Source organism: Radiomyces spectabilis (assembly GCF_025331425.1).
Source record: "Radiomyces spectabilis strain NRRL 2753 chromosome Unknown BYT42scaffold_8, whole genome shotgun sequence".
In the NCBI taxonomy this organism is placed as follows: Eukaryota; Fungi; Mucoromycota; class Mucoromycetes; order Mucorales; family Radiomycetaceae; genus Radiomyces; species Radiomyces spectabilis.
Window position 1 is genome coordinate 1,529,777 of NW_026251933.1, and position 22,207 is coordinate 1,551,983.

Genomic DNA, 22,207 nt, shown 5'->3' on the forward strand with positions numbered 1-22,207 from the left:
CAACAAAGGAATGGAAAACTGCTTAGGATGAAACAACGAACGTTTCGAAAGTAGGCGACATTTTGAAAAATGCCAATCTATTGCTTGGTTCACAGTGCATGACCAAAAAAACTAATGACGACGATCATAATAGCACAGCATCAAATGGTCGAAGCTGGAAATAGGAGATTGCCCAAAATATCAACAATTAATATTCTCATACACTTTACTCGAGCCCATGAACTTAATGAACCATAAAAAAACAAGGTTGTCGAGTTATTTGTCAGTTAAACTTGCTAGAGATGATAACTGCATTATTATTTTTGACAATGTTATTGACACCAATGACAAAGCGGTCGTCATCGTGTCAATCAACCTTAACACCGTCATGTGAGGGATGGTCTGGGCTCCCGCATTACCAGCGCGAGATGGTGCAAACACCCCCATTCCATCACCCACTCCTTAGTTCGTGTTTCTTCGTTTCTTTTTGGTTTTGCAATGTGCTCCTTTGCAAGTTCATCCACCGTGGAAAGCTCCTTAGGCAAACGCGCAGAGAAACGGCCTCAGTCGGCCTCCTTTGACTCCACAGAATGTCAGTGCTTTACAAACGAATGAGCTGAATAATCTCTTGTGTTCCATTCCATGTAAACAAAAGATTTCTTCCTGGTCTGGTCGAAGCCATTATCGATAGATTGAATGATGATCAGAATAAAACGACAGACATACCATGGGTGAATAAAAATACAATGTACAAAAAAAAATAACACATCATAGGAAAGCGAGTGTATTGATAAAAAACAAGTACAGGGCAAGTGTCATCTATGTGGGTTTTGTCAAGTATGGCTAGCTTGGAACTCCTTTCGACAACTACCACCATCGTCCTTGCACTCAGTTACTATTTCCATTTAAGTTTATCGCACTTTATTTTTACTTTCTATTTTTTTTCCATCCATCCTTTTATCCCTTCTTTTTTTTTTTTTACGTTCTATTGCATCCCACATCGGCATTTTGTAAGAGCATCACTTGCTACACAAGAAAATCAAAAAAAGCACACCCACAGACTCCCAGTCAAAAAAAAAGAGACGAACCCCAGTTCCGTGTTTGCTCGCCTCCGCTCGTCTCCTCATTCCTCATTTCGTTTTCTCCCTGTTCTATCGTTATTTCTTTTGCACGTCATAGAAACAGTGTTGGCATGGCTTTTTAAAGTTTTTCCATTTTATCCATCGTTGGCTGATTTCTTTTTTGTTTATTTCCTTTTTTCTTTTCCTCTCCAGCTTATCCTTCTTTTGTGCTTTCCACTCTCTGAGACTTTCTGTATTTCAATTGACACTGGTTTTATCCATCCCAGTGGAACCAGAAAACGCTCCATTGTCCATCTTGCTTACATTGCGTTTGCATTATTTCCTCTACTCAAGTAATCGAAAACAGAAACGCTCACAGACGCCCTACACAAACAAAAACGTTGGAAAAAAAAGTTTTCACGTTCCTTTTCAGCGATCCCCCGAACCCGAGCCACGGTATCACAGAACGGTAAAGCTAATATTCTCGAAGTTTTCATGCCAAAGGTTTTAAACTTTACTTCTTTTTATTCCTATTCTTTTTCATTTTATCCCCGTCGAATTGCAGGGCAAAAACAAGACGCAAACGACAAAATACTTTTCAACAAGAGAAAGCGAAAACTTTGATAACTGAATGATTGCTAACCATTACGGCTCGAGCAACGCTGCGTATCAGACTCACTTTTTGCAGTCTCCAAACCAATCGCGCAAAAGGTAAATAATCCAAACCGGCAGTGCATAAGAATGACGATACTATGATCCACATTGCATTATTTTAACCCAATCCTTCGATTTTTCTTTCGACCCTCAGTATTCTGTATAAACAACCGACGTCTGACTCCATGGAATGCAAACAAGAAAACCCCCCATCGACCTTACCTTCGGCCACCGCAGCAACGATGAATAACGGCATGATAATGACCAACGTCATAACACCAATGACTTTAGGTTTACCGTCCAGCACGGCCTCGCAACCCTATTCCTTCGGAACACCACCTACGACAATGCCGACCAGCGTAACCTTGCCACTGCCTTTTCCTCCTTATCCCATTCAACCGTCCCAGCAACAGCCGCAACCACAACCGGCGCCTTCCAATCAAGATTCGTCCATGTACGCTTACTTCCATCCCGGGCAGCACGATACGATGTGGCATCAAGTATCGTCTCCTACTTTTGCTGGTACCGACCGCTCCGATGTCAACCTCGTGTCACCATATGCTTATTTTCCCAACCCTTCCTCATCTTCTTGCACAGTTCACTCCGTTGCTTCGCCGACAGCTGTCGATTCACCCAACATGCCCTGTCCTCCGATGCTTCATCATCCAATCCAATCGCTTCATCCCATCAATACGTCGCATAAAAATCGACAATACCATCCACGCCATCGAAGCGCCAATGCCACCATGACATCAACGTTCATGCCTCGCACGCCCGTGTCCTTTGCATCTCCGCCACCTCCGATGCCGTCTCCCGATGAAAATCCCTGTGCTACGAACATACCAGTGACACGAACCGAGAAGATGTAAGTAATACCTCCTATTTCTATTTTCTTTTTTTTTCTCTTGGGGGAGGCTGCGGGGGGGGGAGGAACAGGCGGAAAGAGTGGATTTTGGTTTTTCTCGGGAAGAAAAAAAGACACACCAACGAAAAAGACAATGCACATCAAAAGGTCGCGTACCCGCGAGGGTCACAAAGTGGGGGGGGGGGGAGGGAGGAAGACCAAAAAAAAAATATTAAAGAAACGAAGCATGGAGCACATGCTACATCTATCGATCCCCGAATGAGCCAGGTGGCTCAGTGCGTTGCAGCTGGTGTCACCGTTACCGTGTGAACACGATAAAAAAGGAGAACAGGAAACATGGCACCTAGACGACACATCATGGCTTTTGGTGTTTTATTCATTGATGGACATGACTGAACTGATTTTTCTCCCTTTTTTTTTTCTTTTGACATTCTTGATATAGACCATTGCGATTTCACGTTGTGTTACGAGGTAAATTTTGAAAAAGGAGTAGTTTGGAAATGTATAACAAGATGATTGACGTGAAATCATTCCAGCTTCGACGGCTGCTTTACAAAAGACGGAAGATGCACCGATTACATATCTGAACCGAGGCCAAGCGTATGCTATTCAGCTGCAAGATAAGCAAGGCTATACCGGCACCTTGACAAGTACCTTTGTGATAATGTTTCACGATCCTTCGCATCGCAAGGTTGCACTGAATTATTGGAATTTCTGGATTAGTCAACAAGATAACACGCAGGATATTCGAGCCATTGATCTCGGTACGGTTCCCACTTGTTTAAAATTTTCTTTCCTCACCAGCCGTATCACCTTGCTGATGACAATGTATTGTTCTGCACAGATGCGAACCAGTCTTCGGGCATTTTCAACATTCGATTCCCCAGCTTCGATCGCATCACCTTTGACTGGCATGGTCATCGAGGCGCCCGAATTTTCGTGCGGTTCAATTGTCTTTCCACCGACTTTTCACGTATCAAAGGTGTGAAAGGGATTCCCCTTCGAGCACACATGGAGACACAGGTGGCACCTTCACCCACGGCCGACATGTCAGCAACATCGCCTACTTCGGCCAATAGAGAAACTCACGAAATGACCCGCTACGGTGAAGAATGTTTCTGCAAGATCAAACTGTTCCGAGATAAGGTAGATTTTTCTCGAAAATGATGCTCGTGCCTTGAGGTTTCTGCTACTCACACAGCAATCACTGACAGGGCGCTGAGCGCAAAAATAAAGACGATGCACGACAGATCAGCAAGCAGCTCGATAAAATTATGGGTAAGCAAGGAAAATAAAAGGAATAGTCATTATAAAATGTGTTCTTAACGTGAGTATTAATCCTGTAGCGGAAGGGGATCCACGGCAACATCCACTGTGGCGACTTTACAATCAGCCAATCATGCCTTATAGTGTATTCAGTGAAATCCCAACGTCGCCTACGCCTGAATCGATGGTCCTATCGGCACCCGAGTCGCCTGCTAGTCTTGTTCGTCGAAGTAGTACAACGACTACCGTTACTTCGCCTTCGATCTATTCGCCTGCGCAGAATTTCTGCACACCTGGCATGGCACCTTCATCCACAAGCACGCAAATGCAAGCATCACCTGTTCACGCCCTTCCATCGACCATGCGCTATACGAACCAGCTTATCGAAGACGCCTACCATTCTCAGCCATCTTATCCACCGGCCAAAACGAGCGGCACCAAACGCGCCCGTTCCGAAACTGGAACTCGAGCTTCGGCCATGTTGAGTTCATCCGAAATTACTCATTCGCCTGAACCTGGTAAACGCCGTCTAGGTAAATAAATGTATTATCACCAGCTTGCAAACATACAGAATGCTGATCGGTATTTTTTCTTTTTTTCGTGTGTAGCCATGTCCCTTTTTGTTGAAGTGAAACCGAGTCAGTATCTTCGTCATCCTACCTCATCACCGCTGACAAACGACGAATCCATCCAGTTACAGCGTATCTATTTAGAGCATTTGACGGTGCAAGAACTTGTTGTGCGATTATGTTCTATTCTGTCGCTGCATCCTAGTCAGGTATCACAAGTGCTTTGGCGACGATCCAAATCCGAAGACGCCAACCTGAAGTTTCCACACGAGAAAACAAAAAAGAACTACGACCAAGTGCTTGTTTTGGTGGAAGATGCTGTTATAGCTCAACACTTTGTCGATGGCATCAAGGTGGCGGTTGAATGGGAGATCAAATCGGACGGCACAGTACGACTCTTGCTTCAATTTTGAACTCCCGTCATCCCAACGTGCTGATGAGCTTTATGCGATCTCAACTATTTCTTTTTATCCTTTCTTTCTATATCCCTCTCTTTTCTTACTCCAACTCTGTTATTTCTTCGTTATTTTTATTTATACCATTCCGCCTCCCATTGCAAATCCTCCACATTATATGAAATTCTATCATCTGTGTATGTCTATCCGAACCCTCATCTCCTTTTTTTTATAGCTCTATTTTTTTCCTTTTTTACTTCTACTTGTTTTGATTTTAGCTTTCTTCATTATGTAGAAGAGTTTTTCAGTGTTTTTTTTTTCTTTTGTGTTTGTTTATTCGTTGTCCTTTATTCCTTTTTCTTGCCTTATCATTCAACATCAGTCATTCAAGTGGAGTTGTAGCCGTCATGCTTATTTTTTCCTTTTTTTTTTCATTTACTTGTTTTATTTCTTTATAGCCACGTTCAATGAACGACTATTTGTTGGTATTATGAAGAATAACGAGAAGAAACATTCAATGCAATTAAGGTGCGATTATCAGAAAGCAGAATATTGATTGGTAGGAAGACCCATCTATTTTACAAGTTTGTGTTTAATTCACGAATATCATCAACTACTGTATGTCTATTGTGGAGAAGAAAAAAATCGAGCCTGTTATTTGTTCGGGAAGATTCTGTTCGCCTGATCAACTTGATAGCCAACTTGCTCAATCAAATGTCAACTGGGCGACGAAAAAATGCACGAGGGTTTCAAGCTTTTGAGTGTCAAATGATGTGGATGTGGATCGATATGAAACATCTGTCAATAGAAGAGTTTGCGGCTTGAATATCTGTAAAGAGTAGCTCTCATGGCTGGAAAATGGGGCGTTCGGAGGGATATTTATGCTTTGCCGTGGGGTTGATCACACACTAAAACGAAGTCTAAAGCAGCGCATGTGAAAAGCAGACTGTCTTTTGCACCAATAGCCGCATGTGATAAAACAAAATTCAGCGTTCCTGCCGAGGTGTATGGGGGAAATAGGCGGATTTTTGGTTCATCCTTGTACACCGTTTGTACCGACTTCCCCACACAAAACCGTGATGTTGTGTACTGTACGCTTCACCTTACTTTATGCCCGCTTGATTTGTTCGTGTCACTCGCGACTAACCACAGGATCAAACCAGAATCAAGGGAGGGCTATAAAATGAAAAAAAGACATTCAAATTTCTCCTTTCTATTTCTTATATCATTCCTGCTTTTTTTTATTCTCGGAACACCATCTGGTTCCTTTTGTGCTATGGCTTCAATTATTCTCGATCAAATCAAAGCCAGTCCCGGTCGCATGGCTGGACGAGGAGCGGTGGCCAGTTTGGCAGTGTTAGCTTGCATCTACTATGATCGGGCCGTTTTTGATTCCAAACGTGCCGATATCAAAACTCAAGCTGGGTGGCCGCTGGTCGGTAACTTGCCTTTGTTGTTACAGTGGCTCAGTTATATACATGAATTTCTTCAAGAAGGATTCACTCGCCTTGATGGTTTGACACTGTAAGTGCCATTTTGACAGCTTTTTCCTTCCCTCCAATGTTTCATCTAATTATTTTTTTTTCTACAATACTCGTCTGCAGGACAATGTCAGCTTTGGGAATTCCTCGCCATGTTGGAACCATTGATCCTCGGAATGTGGAGCATATCCTTAAAAGTAATTATCAGCCATATATGTTTCCTAGCAGCAGTAAAATTAACACTTTTGGTATCTGATGCTTTTTCTATTACAGCCAATTTTGAAAATTATATCAAGGGCCCAGAGTTCACTCACGGCATGAATGATCTCTTTGGCAATGGTATCTTCAATGCCAACGGGGAAGAATGGAAATACCAGCGCAAAACAGCCAGCCATATCTTTAACGTCAAAAACTTTCGAGATCAATTCACAGAGTAAGCAAATCTTTGAAACGTCACGCCATGGAATACATGATAATGTGATATGTACTGTAGTGTGTTTGTTCAAGAGATCGATTTCATGACAAAACATATTTGGGATAAAGCCGCCGACGAACATCGAATCGTAGACTTTCATGACGTTATGTTCAAATTCACGTTGGATTCTTTTGTCATGCAAGTGAACACCCTCATGTTAATTCATCGAAATACTAACGCCACTTTTTATTGCCTACTATCCAGGCTCGGATTTGGTGTCCAGCTGAACGCGCTCGCTTCAGAAGATAAAGTACCTTTTGCAGCGGCATTTGATGAGGCCCAAAAGAATACATTTTTGCGCTTTGTCAATCCTATTTGGCCAGTGACCGAAGGCATTTTACGCGCGATCATGCCTTGGCGCAGCAGCATGAAAGACCACCTTCACACAGTCGACAGTTTCGCTCGACAAGTCATTGAACAACGCCGTGTTCAATTAGCCAACGGCGAAGTCAAGAAGGACCTCTTGTCGCGATTCATGAATGCTCGCAATGCAAACGGCGAAGAACTTTCCACCGATGAACTTCGTGATATTGTTCTGAATTTTATTATCGCCGGTCGTGATACTACCGCTCAAGCACTGTCATGGACCTTTTACATGCTTGTGACCCATCCCCGCGTGGAAAAGAAATTGTTGCAGGAAATTGAAGACAATATCACCGATGAATTGATGTATGATTCACCCGCACTCTATGAAGTGATCAAGAATATGACCTATGCTCATGCTGTGTACGTACCTCGAAAGAAAAACCAAAATATTGTAATTAGATTTACTGAAGTCATTTTCAGGTTTTACGAAGTGCTTCGTCATTATCCATCTGTTCCTTTAAATCAAAAGTATGCTCTGAATGACGACATTTGGCCTGATGGGACCCATATCCGAAAAGGCGATTACGTCTTGTGGTGCCCGTTTGTCCAAGGACGATCCGAAAAAGTGTGGGGTCCTGATGCCAAGTATTTCAGACCTGAACGTTGGATTACTGCCGAGGGCGAGCTTCGTCGTGAATCGCAGGGACAATGGCCCGCTTTCCATGCTGGCCCGCGTGTATGCCTAGGTCAGCATCTGGCCACGCTTGAAGCACTGGTGGCTATCATCTTTCTCGTCAAACGATACCGGTTCTCTATTGTCCCGGGTCAAGAAATCACCTACCAAGTATCCCTAACGCTTCCCATGAAGTATGGTTTCAAGGTCACGGTCGAGAAGCGCGAACAATGAAAAACTTTTCAATACCGCTTGACACATATATATTCTTAAATTCCTGTAAACTCCATCACTCTGTATTCGCTGATTATATCACTATGGCTATTCCCCTCCAAAAACAATGCAGTTTAACTTTGCATTCGAGAAACAGGATTACAATCCAATATTTATTTACATGATCGCAGTGATGAAAGCCGGACTGATTAGAAAAAAAAAAGGATAGGCATCAATATGAATGTGCTGATGATTTTTAGGGTGATTGTGGAAATGATCATTTTTCTGTTGCAGGGATACTGAGGAATGATGAAAATGTGCAAACGAAACTTTTACTTAAGCGATGATATTGTGCAGCGCCACGTATTGACACTACTTGGTACTGAGACTCGATCTATGGAGGAGAAGGCACGGAGAATTTCGTGTGTAAAATAGCGTCTTCCGGAATGGTGCCTTCCGAGTTGAAATAGCTGTAGGCGGGTCCCAGGTTCGCATCAAAGGACAGCAGAAAAGTGTCAAAACTACAGCCGCAAATATTAGCTATAAACACGTTTCCGTGACCATCAATCAGCTCCACACTTACACCTGCTCTGCTTTTTCATTTTCAAATATCTTGTCGTAAATCCACCGTTTTTTAAAGTCATCAATGGTGTCCTACCGCGTATACAAACCATGAGCATGGCGTCTGGGGCCCATTTGCCGATATATCCACTCACCTTGTATACATCAAAGTCAATTTGCTGACGCTCCCCCTTTTCTTCCACTTTACGATTATAAACCGTAAAGATGGGTCTTTCCAACAGCAGCCCTAAGGCCGGTGCTTTTGGGATGTTGACTTTGGCAGATGCAAACGTCTTTGGAATGATGGACAACGGTGTTTCGCTTCGCACCGTCAGCAGAGCCATGGCTATCAAAAGACATATTAGCTTGTGCGGTCGCCATGACTGAGTCCTGTGCAGTTTTACACACTACTTACAAATCATTTTTCGAATCTGGTGAAGCATAAAAGATTGCCCATGTAACTTGATACTTAACCATTCCATACCATGAATACAAAATGGATCATCCACCTATCCGATGTGTAAACAAAAGACGCTAACTTCATATTCTTCAAGGACCGTACCTGTATGCTGATCATGTAACGATTTGAGCTCTTATCGGTGTAACTTTGTCCAATTGTGTAGTTGTGAAAGTTGTGCGTTCCTTGGAAGCATGCCATTGCTTTTCTAAAGTTATCCAGATTTTCTGGACTGATCCTGTAGGTGTACTTTTCCGCCATCTCTTCCTTCGTACTGAGCGCCACGTAACGCACCTCGTCGTTTACATTGCTTGTGATGCGGAGGTCGGTTTCTGATGTGGGTGCCGTGTAATATTCCTTTTTGGCGGGTTTCATGAACGCATAGGTTGGTAAGAGATATTCGTAGACACGTGAATCGCACATATTTTTCGCATGAAACGAACGTTGGGTCTCGACAAAGCCTAATTTCCTGCATGATCAATCATTTTTTTGCTCAAAAAAGAACCAACAACATCCATGCTTGCATACCCCATACGCGAATCTGCTCCGACAAATGGCTGTTCACTTTTTTTACAATGTCCGGATCTTCCACAATCATTTTGAGCGAGATAATGTTGCCTGCAGCGTGGACACCTTTGTCGGTTCGTGCTGCACGCATTAATTGAACCTTGACATTCTCCTCAGTCTTTTTTATCCGCTTGTCGGTGTTCACAAATGATCTTACCTTTTTGGGATCCACGGCATTATTTTGCGATACCGCGCCGGCTTTACATAAAGCTTCAAATACTTCACTCTCGATCGATCGAGCCGTTGGATTACTGAACAATTCCCAGGTCGAATAAGAACAGTCAAGTACGAGTGTACGCATAATTTCAGCCGTCATATTGACTTACATCTGCATGCCCTGAAAACCGGTGCCATTGAAGCCCAGCAATAGGGCCACTTTCTTTTTCGGTAATCGTGGCTCGACTATGGGTTCAAAAGGGACCGGCTCGGCTCCATTGTCTTCGGCGGATTTCCGAGTGCAGGTGGATTGGAAATGCTCTTTTCGCTGTCTACTAGTCTTTTTACGTGCGGCCGGCGACTCGTTACGTGGAGATTCCTTTGGTGGAGATTCCTTTGGTACAGACTCTTTCGATGAGGAAGTGTCGAGTTTCTCTACAGCAGCAGGTACGGCACTCATGTGAAGGGATCGTTGAAAATAAGGTCGACAAGAGGAGATGCACGGACGAAGACGAGTCCACAGCATGAAATCACGAGCTTAAACAAGTGGCAACTCAAGACCCAAGGACTGCCAAAAGAGGTCATTGTAACTGCAGTGGCTTGTGAGTGTCAATCAAAATTTCAACGTTGCACCAATCTCATCAACTTTCAAAATTTCCCGGCACAACCCAAGTTTGATGGACACCATTGGTATAGTTATTCTTTTTTCTTATTACATGCACGTATGTATTTTGGTAAGAACGATGTATTATTTTGCAACAAGAGAAAAAATGGCTGCTAAAAAAACCTTCAATGAATGAAGACTTTTTTTTAAGCTGAGAACATGAATGTGAGAGCCACAAGACCCAAGAGCAAAGAGGCGGATGTGGAAAGCGTATTGGCACCGGAGTGGGAGTTGGTAGGACTAGCGATATTTTCGTTCGATGAGCTGCTGGCGGTCGAGGACGATTTGGCCGCGCTGCTGGTGGAAGAAGAAGCCGAGGTGGATGCTGAAGCGGCTCTATCGACTGTCTGAGCACGCATCAGAGCGGGCGATCGATGGGGTTCTTTATCGTCCACACATTCAGCCGAGGTGACAAATTTGTAGCCACGGCCTTTGAGGTAATCGATCACTACTGGCACCTGATCGATGGATTCCTTGTAAAGATCTAAAAACAGTAAAAGCAGGTTAATTCATGAATTATTATTTTTTTTGGCACTTTTTCTGGATACTTGCCGTGTTGCAAGCTAATGAAACCGACGTCTTCATGGGGATTGAGACCTGTGTCTTTGCCGGCGGCCGCCATCTTGAAAGCACCTTGGATTTTGGTAGGAGCATCGGGGAGGTTAAATACATCGTAGTCGGTGGGATCCACGTTCCAGAGCAGAACCTTGTATCCCATGGATTTCAACAAGGCTTTCACACGTGCATCGGCTTCACCAAAGGGTGGTCGGATATACTTGGGTGTAATGCCCAGGACTTCCTGAATAGCTTCCTCAGTGGCCTTGACTTCGTAGATGATTTGTTCATTGGTTAAGCTCATCAAGTGAGGATGAGAATAAGTGTGCGAAGCGATTTGATGACCGGATTGGTATGCTCGTCGAAGCACATCTGGAAATTCTTTCACGTGGGAGCCTAGCACGCAAAAGGTCGCTTTGATGTTGCTCTTATCCAAGAGATCCAAAAGTTCGTGAGTGTATTTGCTCGGACCGTCGTCAAAGGTCAATGCCCAATGGTGATCCTTGGGACATCCATACACATCTTCTTTCGTGGGTGTGTTGCCACAGCTCTCAAAGCAACGGTCGTTATCGGTACCGTCGCATGTAGCGTTGGGACAGATACCGGATCCGACAGGACGCACCGCAATATCGGGGACTCTTGACAAGTCGACAGCTTTAAGCCATTCCGAGTTTTGGGGCACTTTGATATCACTGGCCTCACCTTGGGCAGCGACCATCGAAGCCAGCAGTCCACACAGAACGAGCATAAGCATGCCCATCGATAGACGTGACGTTGAACGTGACGAATGAGTAAGAGAGGAGTGGTTGGCCATGGAGTGTCGAGTCTTCTTTTTTTTTTTCAAAATCCAACAGTCAAGAATAAATCCGTTCGGTAAGGATTTTCTTCGCTTTCCGAGACGTGGTGTACGCATTCGCTTCTTTATATAATAAGTGTTCACCTTGAACCTGGATTTCACTCTCAACCATGACTACAAATAGGTTAAGTTCAAAAGTCATGATGGTTCCGTCTTACGCCACAGACACTTCGCCACAAGTCTAATGGAACAAACAAGAATTGTTTCTTATTCAGTTGCAATATGAATGGCTCATTTTAGGTTTGACCTTGTTGCTTTGCATTGGAGCCAAATGAAGATAAGGTCCGTAAAAAAAACTCCGAAGCAGGAAACTGGTTCGCCGCACCGAGGACGACACCAACACAATCCACCATCACCCGTCATGTCAGGTACTTTTGCCACCGTTGAGAAAGTACAAGCACCGGACAGTCATCAATGGATAGCCGTGAAGAAATACAATGCCAAACATGGTCAGCTTGTGACGCGTCATTGTGAACGGGAGGTCCATATACTCTCATTGCTAGGGATTCGGTCACAAGAAGAATCATGCCGTCATCATGTAAGTTTCCCTTTCGTACCAATGGATTCCTCCATCGGATGTATTCAATAATTTGTCAAGATCATTTATTTGATAAATATAGAACAAAAAGGCTCGGTGACATGCTTAACGTTCCCCTATTACAGTCATACGTTGCAGCACTACGTCAACCAGCACATGGATCATGCGTTTACACTCAGGGCTATCCAACAAATTGCGCAGGGTCTCAATTTTCTACATCACCGTGATATCATTCACTGCGACGTGAGCCCAAGCAATATTCTGATTCATGAAGATGGGCATATGGTTCTAAGTGACTTTGGGTGTGCTCATCGTTTGAACGAGCCCGTACAAAGTAGCGTATTTGAAGAAGTAGGAACCAGGTAAGCAAGCTTCAACAGTAGGTGTAGATTTGAACATTGCTTTTTTACAATGTCTTATTTTTATTGCTGTCAAGATACTATAAAGCACCGGAGCACTTGTTCGGTTATCGCGTTTATACCCCTGCTACTGATATATGGTCGCTCGGTGCCATCTACGGGCAACTGTTACTTGGAAAACCAATTTTCGATGGAGAGACGGATTTGGAGCAAATAGGCAAGATCATCAAAGTTCTAGGGCGTCCAAGCGACGCCATACTTGAGCGTGTAAGTTGCCATACCGTATGGTTTCATCATACGTCTTTTTTCTTTTTTCGTCTCTGCCGTTACTCGCTTATCTTGCTCTTCCCCAAAAACAGGTGGCAAGGGGTAGCGGTTTTTGAAAAAAGAGAGCAGACCGTCAAAGAGAAAAAGAGAAGGAAATGGACTTGTTGGGAAGATCGTGTGGCTAAACCATTGGAGGATCAATAGGAAATCTTTGATTATCCCGACGCAAGGAAATTCATTTTTTTTCTTCCCAAATCATCCAAACACGACGACAAAGACAAGCAACTGCAGCGGGTGCTAGACAATCACCATATTGATCCGAAGGACCAGAAGCTAATTCTCGGCATGCTGACTTGGTCAAAGCAGGATCGAATAAGCGGAGAAGAGGTAAGTTGTGAGAGCAGGACACCATCGACGCGTATCACTGGAATCTAAAACGGAATCATCCCCATAGATCGCTCGCCAAATGCAGTTTGCGTCCGACGATTGAACTCTTGACTCTGTATTGTATCCCAACATTTTCAAAGAGCCAAAAGAAGTGTCATCATGCAAAGATATTCCATTAGTCATTGACAGAAACATAAGAACCTGTGATCCCCAAACCACAACAACGGTGTCATCAATGGACATCAACCAATACACCATTCATGGCTTTAATACATTTCGCAGTTTCAATTATGTCTATCTCTTTGCAGCCAATATTACCATCTATGACAATTTTGACATTGGTGGAATGAAACGGATCATCATGATAAGAGAGCGAAACATCCCAAAAGCTTAATGAAAAAAAAAAAAAATTTCTGGATCCATCGATTTGCGATCTTTTTCCACTGGCCATTCCCCCAACCATATTGGCTAGAAAATCAATAACCGCACCAATCATCGTTGAACAAATAAATCTGATCGCCGTTTTATGAGCGGTTAAAAAAAAAATTTCTTTGCATGATTGGGCAATATCATGGCTTTTGAATAGCTCGTTTTTAATTACAAAAAGCCAAATAGTACGCTTTGCCGTGAACGTATTGAGGAAATAAAGAATGACATGGACCCATTGATAAGCGTGAATGATAATCGATGATGACTGAGAATGGGGCGAATCAAGGTCCGCCTACAGAATTTTTTCGTTGGGCGAAACAAAGAGAAGCTGCCATGTTTGGATACTTGCCGCTGGGGAAAAAGTTTCCCCCAACCAAAAGATGCTTAAACCGTCCATATAAAAAGGGAGAACCTATTTTTGTCCCATTTTTCGTTTTTCCATCTGTGTGTTATCCTGGAGACACCAAAAGACACAGAAATCGCATAGTCTATACTGATAATTTCTATATCTTTTTTTCCCTTTCACCATGACGGATTATACGGATTCCTTGATCAAGAATATCGCTGTTCATGCCAGTCCCAAATTATCGACCAGCTTAAGCGAAAATCTCGGCAAACTTGGCGAAACCCTACGTTATGCACGTTCGTCACTTTCACTCGCGTCTTTTAGACAAGCCCTGACAGACATCAAAACGAAGCCGGAGACGCCAGTAGCCGCCCCTCCTGCCCCTGTAGTGCACCATGTCGCCGGTCGACTTACCCTTACCATTGTCGAAGCACGTAATTTATCCATTGTCGACCCAACCAAAGCAGACATCTATTGTGTCTTATCCTACAAGGATCATGCTATGTGTACCCTTGATCAACACCCCGCGAAAATTTTGGAAAAGAGTCCCACTTCACCACCTAGTCCCTATGATATGTTTGAACTCGCCATGAAAGCCAGTTGTCCAAAGTGGCTTTATACCGACCATTTGTAAGTCTAACATGTTCGGGGAATCCCCAACATCAAAATAGGAACTTTGTCATGCTGACGAATTGAAACCATTAGTGATGTCCAGGACAACGAAGGCGTACTTTGTATTTCTGTGTACGATCGTGGTAATCCTTTGCCCAATGGCAACCCTCGTCCCTTGAGCATGGCGTCGCTCAAGCCTCAGTTGCCGAACAAAAAGACTGTGGAATTAATGTTCCGACTCCAGCCGCATCCCGATGCAAAAGATAACCAAGATCAAGTTACCGGCGAAATCCGTGTACAGGCCACCTATTGTGGGGTAGAAACGGTAACACATCGTCGCCATAGAAAAACAAAAAAAAATAGGAAGATCAAGACACTCCGACAAACTGATGTAACGTTGAATTTTTTTTTTTTTTTATTTAGGCGCAAAAGTTGACACCTGACTCCTTCGAAATTGTACGACTGATCGGTCGTGGCTCCTTTGGCAAAGTGTATCAAGTCATCAAGAAGGATTCCAACCGCATCTATGCCATGAAGGTGCTTTCGAAGCGTGCCTTGATTGCCCAAAACGAGGTCACTCACACTCTGTCCGAACGCAATGTGTTGATTCAAACGTTTTCAAGTCCTTTTATTGTATCGCTCAAGTACAGTTTCCAGACCGCCGATGACTTGTTTTTGGTCATGGATTATCTGCCTGGGGGCGAACTGTTCGAATATTTGCAACGTGAACGACGCTTGACCGAAGAACATACGCGGTTCTATGCCGCGGAAATCGTGTGCGCGCTCGAAGAAATTCATGCCCACCACGTTGTCTATCGTGATCTGAAACCCGAAAACATTCTAATGGACGGTCAAGGTCATCTCGCTCTGACCGATTTTGGTCTGTGCAAGGAATTGCACAACACGGATCACACCCGCACCTTTTGTGGCACCTCTGAGTACCTGGCTCCCGAAATGGTATTACAGCAACCTTACGGACAAGCCGTCGATTGGTGGAGTCTTGGTATCTTGCTGTATGAAATGTTGACCGGATTGCCACCGTTCCATTCCAGCAACTTGGAAACCTTGTACCGTCGTATTTGCAAAGCGTCCGTCAAATTTCCGTCCTTCCTATCCTCTGAGGCCGTGGATATCATTCGCCGCTTATTGGACCGCGATCCTCGTCAACGTCTAGGTGCCCATGATGTCAAGCAGGTCAAGCAACATCCTTTCTTCAAGGGTATTCGTTGGGATCTTATTTCCAAAAAGAAGGTTCAGCCACCCCACCGTCCCAGTGCCCGGCAAAAGAACCGTGACACCAAAGGTGTATTTTCAGATGATGATTCCGATGCGTCGGACATTTCGCTGCCCAGCAAAGCCATCAATATTCCCTCTGCTTCCCAGAAATACCAACGCAACGCATTAAGCACGTCCATCCAATCCGCCTTCAAAGGCTTCAGCTATGTACGTGACGATCCCGCCCACTACGATCCCGATACGATAGCGAGTCTCATGGAAGACGATGATGAAGACGACGAAATTGACGTTTGGTTCAAGTAAAACCCCCCTTTTTCCCTCTCTCTGTAAATATTCACCCAAAAATTCACCCTCTTTTACACAATTTCCATCTCGAAAACTTTTCCCTTTCATTTACGAGAAATCGGGTGGAAAAATACGAAGGCTAGGAAATTGATCTTCCTCTTTTTCTCTCTTTCTTTCTTTCTCACCTTCCTGTAAATATCCACCCCACCCTCTTCGGGCCAGCTGCCATCTCATTTTTTTTCCCTTTCCGCTTAAGCTCTGTGTTCAACCATCAAAAGAATCAAGGGTTTTGCGTATATCTGTATATTTTTTCCATCATTAAAAGATCAAAATCAATCTTTTTCCATTCGAGAAATAAGGAAAATTGGCGGATTTGAATGGACATGGCGGGGTGGTTCAATCATACGACAAATTGTGTGTGGAAAAAAAAAGCCAGTGCACGAGTGATGTTTCGGAGTTTAGAAAAACCTTCTTGTCACTGTGGTTTTCTGGTTTCGGATTTTGCTATGGGAAATCGTGTGAGAAGGAAATGAAACTCAGCATGGATTTCATTCCTTCTCTTTTCTCTTTTCCTCTACTCCACCCATGTCTAAAAACAGCACCAAGGGCGTAGATACCACCAAGGATAAGATATCCTATCCAGTAAACACTGAAGAGCCCGTGCGACGGAAATGGCTAAAGACGGAACTGGAAGATATCAACAAGGTGGATGAAAATGACCATACAGCCCCACCAGACGAAAGCGAAGACGAAGAAGAAGAAGCAGAAGAACCCGAGGATCTTCAGAATAAAATACAACAAGAAAGTGATACGGAATCTGTCTCGTCAGATGAAGAAGAACAAATCGCAGCAGGTGCAGATGAAGTGAAAAAGGATAACAACCAGACGATCGTTTCCGCCAAACCGGCTGAACGACCGACACCAAAATCAGAGGATGTGTCTCCAGATTACAGTCAGATGGATCTGTTATGGGGAGAAATGGAAAGGATTCAAGAACGTCAGAACATTGAGACCAACAGATACGAGCACGATCATCCTATGGAGCAGGAAGAATTATGGGAGGAAGATCCCGAGCTATTGGAACGAACTGAATCGAACCGCCATATACCTGTACCGCAGCCTGATAATCCCCAAAAGAAGGATAAATCCTTGCGTAACCGCAGTCAATCTCTCCATCGTCGTTTACTTGTATTTGCCGAACCTCCATGCGTCGTCTCTGAGCCAGATCGTATTGTTGTTACACAAGTGTATGGAGTAGGGCCTACGGGCAAACCTAGCGAGTTGGAAGGTCAATTACCCAAACGGAAATCGCGCGCCTACTTTGTGGCATGCGATTTCAGTAAAGAAAGTTTCTACGCTATTGAGTGGACAATGGGCACCATGATGCGTGATGGTGACGAATTGCACGTTGCCACAGTCCTCAATCGCGAGGATAATCCTGATACATCCGGCATGACCGTAGATAAAGAGGTAACACAGGAATCCACATGGGGGTATGGATGGTTTCTAACAATGAGTTGATTCATTCAAAGCTGGAGGAGGCTTCACATGCGGTAACGGACGAAGCGAAAAAGATGCTGAGCCAAATGATGCTGTTTGATATCAAACTCCACACATATGCGATCATTGGACGGGTGAAATCGGTCTTGAAAAAGCTGGTACGTTTTTGAATTAAGAGGGTTTGGTTTAGAGAAAAGGCCCATGCTAACTAGATTTCTGCAATGTTGGTATAGATCAAGGAGCTTCATTTGACGATGGTGGTATGTGGCAGTCGGGGTCGAGGCACCGTGAAAGGGTAAGTGATTCCGCATTAGGAAAATGCATAAAACTGGGCGATTAACGGAAATCCAATTTTCTCGACAGTCTGTTAATGGGCTCCATTTCTACGTACCTGGTACACAAATCGGCCATACCGGTCACTGTTATTCGACCTCAGAAGAAGAAGAAGAAGAGCAAACAACAATACGTAGAGGCAGTGCCTTTGAGTGAGAGTAAGTCGCTAATGATAAAGTGAATGCAGGCCCGTACCGCTCACATTGAATCTTATTTTTGATACAGGTATGCGATCCGGGAACTTACATGTTGATGAAGTGGCATAGAAAGAAGTCGGCCTATTGCATGCTAAAGAACTACCTACCATATTCCTTTGCATTTTAAACTAGTATAATTTAATCCATTGTCTTTGAAAAGTATAAAAAAAAAAGAGGTCGGCGATCTGAAAAATTGTGGCACTGTTTTCAAACAATGTTGGGTACATTGGTAAAAAACTGGTTGCATTCCTTGTTGCAAACTCTACGACATTTGCAATACAGTACACTTGTTAATCTGGGAATTAGTTTAATTAATGAAAGCGAAAAAGCAACGATCCGATAAATTTATCCCTATGCCGTTATTCCTTTCGCATCGGGACTACACAGATGTCGCTATTGAATAGTTAGTAAAGAAAACTTTTCGCATCTGAAATTTTGCACCTACTTCCACTATGACAAGCTTGGTGGACCGTTCTTCCCCGCAAAAGTTTTTGGATGTCACTCGCAGAGCAACAAGGTTCCAAAAAGCAGAGAGCGAATGCCTGAAAGGGAAAGAAAGTTTTTGGTCGGGGATCTGTTTGAGCCAATCACCAAAAGTTAGGCCGAAAAAACGGCCTTTCCCCTTACTAGGGAATTTTTTTTTTATTTTTTACATGCTTTGCTTAAAGAAATTGACCTTACTTTTTTAAATTTTATTTATCTGTTTTTTTCAGTGGCATTGAATCTGCTGCCTCAAGAATAAACCATGTGTCATTTAATGAGTAAATTCATGTTGCAAGAACATGTTTTTTCTGGAATTTGTATCTTATTGAAAAGAATAAGTCGATGGCGGATCATTGGCTGCGCTAAATTTATAAATGCACTTCATTCCATAGGTACGTCGCACAACATGACACCAACATTGAGAAGGATAGTCACCTTGTGAAAGCAAAAAAGATTTTCCAGGTGTCAAACTTGATAGTTGAAGCAGCATTTCGCTTCCAGCCAGATAAGATGTTCTTTCTCTTCCTCAAAAAATGATCTGCTGAATTGCCCTGTTTCGATGACAACGTACGAACCCATACGCACGAAAAAGGCACAGACGCCATCGTCCCTAGTTCGGTGCTTTCTATTCTGAGATTCAAATGACCCATGCCCGGGTTTTTTCATTCTGACAGCTACACCAAACTAAAGCACAATCTGATAGCCTACTGGAACAAACAGCACGAGTCTCTAAACGCGATCTTTCCCAAATAAACGTGATTAATGTCACTCTGCTGAACCAGTTGCTGCGACAAAAATAGCTGATATGAATAGCTTGGACCAGCGATTGAGATACAGTAAACCAATGAAAACCTGGGACTTTGGATCAGCTATTTCTTTTTTCGTTGCTTTAGCAGTTGGAGTACTCGACGGAAGAGGAGAACAAATTTTTCCCAGGCGACATCGCTTTCTGCCCGAAGATCGGATCTATTCTTCCTATATTAAAAAGATTCTAGTCATACCTCTGATTTTCCCTCTTGTATCATTTTATTCATGAGGGCAGGCTGAAAACACGACGCTTCATTGATTTATACATTTTTATGTCTTTTTTTTATTTTTTGAGTTTTCCTGCAGGAGTTTGTGAGATTTTCCGATATTGTTAAACGAGGTCCAAGACTAGATCAGTCAAACTGAAAGCGTAGGAAAAACATTTACACTCCATGTGTATTTTGAATTCTGGTGACAGTTGGGTTAGTCAAGTTACACAGCCAGAATCCGGCTGTACTAACGCGTTTGGAACGAAGAAGAGTAATTCCTGATTCGGCTTACGTAAAAAGACATGGCTTCCTTATCTTTTCCCCAGGATGTTTAGAATCACATGATGATATAAGTTTATTGAAATTGGCTGTGGCACCGAAGGAAAGCATTATTTTATTGATTTGAGGCCAATGATGAGTCGTTTATTGAATTTAATCAAGCCGCTCGGACCATGTGATAATGCTTCTGAGAAAGATTGAACAAAGAAGGAACAAGGTTGCCCACGCTTTGATGTGACACAGCAATACGGTCGTTATAAACACCATGGTTCCGTTGTACAATTCACATCAACTTATAGTGATATCGGAATAATGGATCTCGCCGTAAACGGATCTCTTTCTTCTTTCTTCGTTTTGTCGAAGCAGGAAATTGACCCCATTTTCCTTTTTTCTTTTTTCCCTTTATTATCGAATCCGAAGTTCAACGACCTATCACTATGGGAGCCAAATTTTCCACCAGCAGTAAAAAACGTCAAGCACGACAAAGCAGTAGCCAACGTCAAAACCAGTTCCAGACCAATTCAGGATCGTCCGACGGCAGCGTTATGCGGTTTGGACGAAAGTTTCATGATGTCTCCAGTTCAGCGTACTGGTTCCCCAATGACGATGAAGAGATCGATCGACTGGTTGGCGTAAGTAATCTCTAGCACTGTGGTTGTTGAGCAACGCTTGTAACTCAAGTCCGTAGCAACATTTTGCTTTGAAAACATTATTTAGAGGGTAAGTCGAGACAAAAGAAAGTTCCCCAACATGCAATCGAGTAAAGGACTTCATTTTTTTATTGACGCATAACTGAAATTATCCAGCAATGTAGTTGAGAAATGCCGTGAATCAGTGCCACTAGAACAAGGCGCTTTGGTCCTTGATGTTGGATGCGGTCCAGGGACATGGTTAATGGTATATACACGCCAATGCTCAAGTGCAAGATCGATGCGGTTCTCACTAATTAGAATGTGTTATTTTGGAATGAATGAATCAATGATAGGATATGGCCACAGAGTACCCATGCAGCAATTTCATTGGCGTGGATATGTGCGACATCTTTCCAACGAATATCCGACCTTCCAATGTGAGCTTCCAAGTAGCCAATGTACTCGAACGGTTACCATTTCCCGACAATACATTTGATTTCGTCAATATGCGGTTATTTATCATTGCTCTGCGAAAGGAACAATGGCCAACGGTCATTAAAGAGCTATATCGTGTATTAAAACCCGGTGGATATCTACAATCCGTAGAGTGCGGTATGTTGGTGAGTCATTGATCTCCAACTTTTTAAGATGGACACACAAAAAAAAAGAACAGCAAAAACATTGGCTATCCGGGTCGTGGGAAATCCAAAAGCTTATTTTTATTTTATGTTTCTCCTTTTGAAGGAAAGAGGCAATGATTTTATCGTTTGGGCCGGTCAGGTCTGTAAGTATAGGGTATTTTCGGGCAGCATTGGTAGTTTCCTTATTTGATCACTGATCGGCACTTTTATTTGTAGTCAAGGACACCATCTTCAGTCGTGGTCAAGAACCCCACGTAGCGTCCCAGCTACCCACTCTGCAACAAAATGCAGGCTTTATTATAGAGCATTACGAGACAAAGGATATTTATTTGGGTAAGCCAAGTGAAGATACCATCGACGGGCGTGCTCAACCTTATTTTTGTTCTCTTCTCTTTCAAATGTAGGTCGGAGCGACCATGTTAATCGAGAGTTTCTATGGGATGCGTGCACTATTTTTAAAACAGCCCAACCATTTTTGGCTGAACCTTTGGGCATCGCACCGCAGAACTATCCGCTCTTTCTAAAGAGACTTTGCCAGGAATGCCAAAAGCTGCCCGAAGCCATGTGGTCCTTTAGCGTGTGTATGGGTCAAAAACCACGTACCTTGTAAATGCTGCCATGCCAACTTTATACCGTGTATTTTTAATCTTTTCTGTTCACTTATCTTCTTCTACTTTCTGCTGATTTTTCTGCTATTGTTATTACTCTTTTATCATTTATCACTTTTTCCTCTGCTGAGCAGAAAACCGCACTTTAACACACTACATTCCAGAATCAACTGATTCTTTCCTTTACGAACATCCGCGATACCACATCCATGCGAAGCCCCGGATGAAAAAACTACCAACATCATGTTCTTGCTAACCCATGCTTTTCATGCATTACTATGTCCAAAGAATAAAAACATTATTGAA

At 43.3% G+C, this 22,207-nt stretch overlaps 10 protein-coding genes across 10 annotated transcripts; 8 read left to right on the plus strand and 2 right to left on the minus strand.

The window, feature by feature from the left end:
- The first annotated feature begins 222 nt into the window (after positions 1–222).
- On the plus strand, positions 223–785 carry BYT42DRAFT_574650 (uncharacterized protein). Its single transcript, XM_051568874.1, has one exon. The coding sequence runs from the start codon at positions 282–284 to the stop codon at positions 558–560; it is 279 nt and encodes a 92-aa protein (XP_051422576.1). The 5' UTR covers positions 223–281; the 3' UTR covers positions 561–785.
- A 1,190-nt stretch (positions 786–1,975) lies between these two features.
- On the plus strand, positions 1,976–4,807 carry BYT42DRAFT_615186 (CP2 transcription factor-domain-containing protein; the record flags this gene model as incomplete). Its single annotated transcript, XM_051571935.1, has 7 exons — positions 1,976–2,559; positions 3,002–3,030; positions 3,096–3,323; positions 3,404–3,705; positions 3,774–3,837; positions 3,906–4,358; positions 4,434–4,807. 7 exons carry the CDS (start codon positions 1,976–1,978, stop codon positions 4,805–4,807), a joined length of 2,034 nt encoding a protein of 677 aa, XP_051422577.1.
- Positions 4,808–5,782: 975 nt separating this feature from the next.
- On the plus strand, positions 5,783–6,018 carry BYT42DRAFT_574658 (uncharacterized protein). The gene has a single exon (XM_051568875.1). It carries the CDS (start codon positions 5,797–5,799, stop codon positions 5,974–5,976), a length of 180 nt encoding a protein of 59 aa, XP_051422578.1. The 5' UTR covers positions 5,783–5,796; the 3' UTR covers positions 5,977–6,018.
- BYT42DRAFT_574659 (cytochrome P450) lies at positions 6,019–8,095 on the plus strand. The gene is made up of 6 exons (XM_051568876.1): positions 6,019–6,313; positions 6,394–6,467; positions 6,544–6,703; positions 6,764–6,883; positions 6,950–7,471; positions 7,532–8,095. Exons 1-6 carry the CDS (start codon positions 6,066–6,068, stop codon positions 7,956–7,958), a joined length of 1,551 nt encoding a protein of 516 aa, XP_051422579.1. The 5' UTR covers positions 6,019–6,065; the 3' UTR covers positions 7,959–8,095.
- A 421-nt stretch (positions 8,096–8,516) lies between these two features.
- On the minus strand, positions 8,517–10,138 carry BYT42DRAFT_497973 (pseudouridine synthase; the record flags this gene model as incomplete). The annotated part of the gene is made up of 7 exons (XM_051564535.1): positions 8,517–8,591; positions 8,654–8,844; positions 8,914–9,007; positions 9,061–9,416; positions 9,484–9,622; positions 9,680–9,773; positions 9,849–10,138. 7 exons carry the CDS (start codon positions 10,136–10,138, stop codon positions 8,517–8,519), a joined length of 1,239 nt encoding a protein of 412 aa, XP_051422580.1.
- Positions 10,139–10,163: 25 nt separating this feature from the next.
- Positions 10,164–12,044, minus strand: BYT42DRAFT_387093 (uncharacterized protein). The gene is made up of 2 exons (XM_051563337.1): positions 10,895–12,044; positions 10,164–10,826 (listed from the first exon to the last, which is right to left on the minus strand). Exons 1-2 carry the CDS (start codon positions 11,808–11,810, stop codon positions 10,489–10,491), a joined length of 1,254 nt encoding a protein of 417 aa, XP_051422581.1. The 5' UTR covers positions 11,811–12,044; the 3' UTR covers positions 10,164–10,488.
- Positions 12,045–12,114: 70 nt separating this feature from the next.
- Positions 12,115–13,352, plus strand: BYT42DRAFT_498995 (kinase-like domain-containing protein; the record flags this gene model as incomplete). The annotated part of the gene is made up of 4 exons (XM_051564601.1): positions 12,115–12,291; positions 12,352–12,653; positions 12,728–12,917; positions 13,122–13,352. 4 exons carry the CDS (start codon positions 12,115–12,117, stop codon positions 13,350–13,352), a joined length of 900 nt encoding a protein of 299 aa, XP_051422582.1.
- A 908-nt stretch (positions 13,353–14,260) lies between these two features.
- BYT42DRAFT_594314 (kinase-like domain-containing protein) lies at positions 14,261–16,230 on the plus strand (the record flags this gene model as incomplete). The annotated part of the gene is made up of 3 exons (XM_051570762.1): positions 14,261–14,709; positions 14,785–14,986; positions 15,115–16,230. 3 exons carry the CDS (start codon positions 14,261–14,263, stop codon positions 16,228–16,230), a joined length of 1,767 nt encoding a protein of 588 aa, XP_051422583.1.
- Positions 16,231–16,797: 567 nt separating this feature from the next.
- BYT42DRAFT_615192 (uncharacterized protein) lies at positions 16,798–18,311 on the plus strand (the record flags this gene model as incomplete). The annotated part of the gene is made up of 5 exons (XM_051571936.1): positions 16,798–17,682; positions 17,745–17,870; positions 17,946–18,007; positions 18,076–18,203; positions 18,271–18,311. The coding sequence occupies 5 exons, from the start codon at positions 16,798–16,800 to the stop codon at positions 18,309–18,311; spliced, it is 1,242 nt and encodes a 413-aa protein (XP_051422584.1).
- A 1,932-nt stretch (positions 18,312–20,243) lies between these two features.
- Positions 20,244–22,133, plus strand: BYT42DRAFT_574684 (S-adenosyl-L-methionine-dependent methyltransferase). Its single transcript, XM_051568877.1, has 6 exons — positions 20,244–20,652; positions 20,709–20,740; positions 20,827–20,917; positions 21,006–21,272; positions 21,397–21,436; positions 21,510–22,133. The coding sequence occupies exons 1-6, from the start codon at positions 20,458–20,460 to the stop codon at positions 21,695–21,697; spliced, it is 813 nt and encodes a 270-aa protein (XP_051422585.1). The 5' UTR covers positions 20,244–20,457; the 3' UTR covers positions 21,698–22,133.
- The last annotated feature ends 74 nt before the right edge of the window (positions 22,134–22,207 follow it).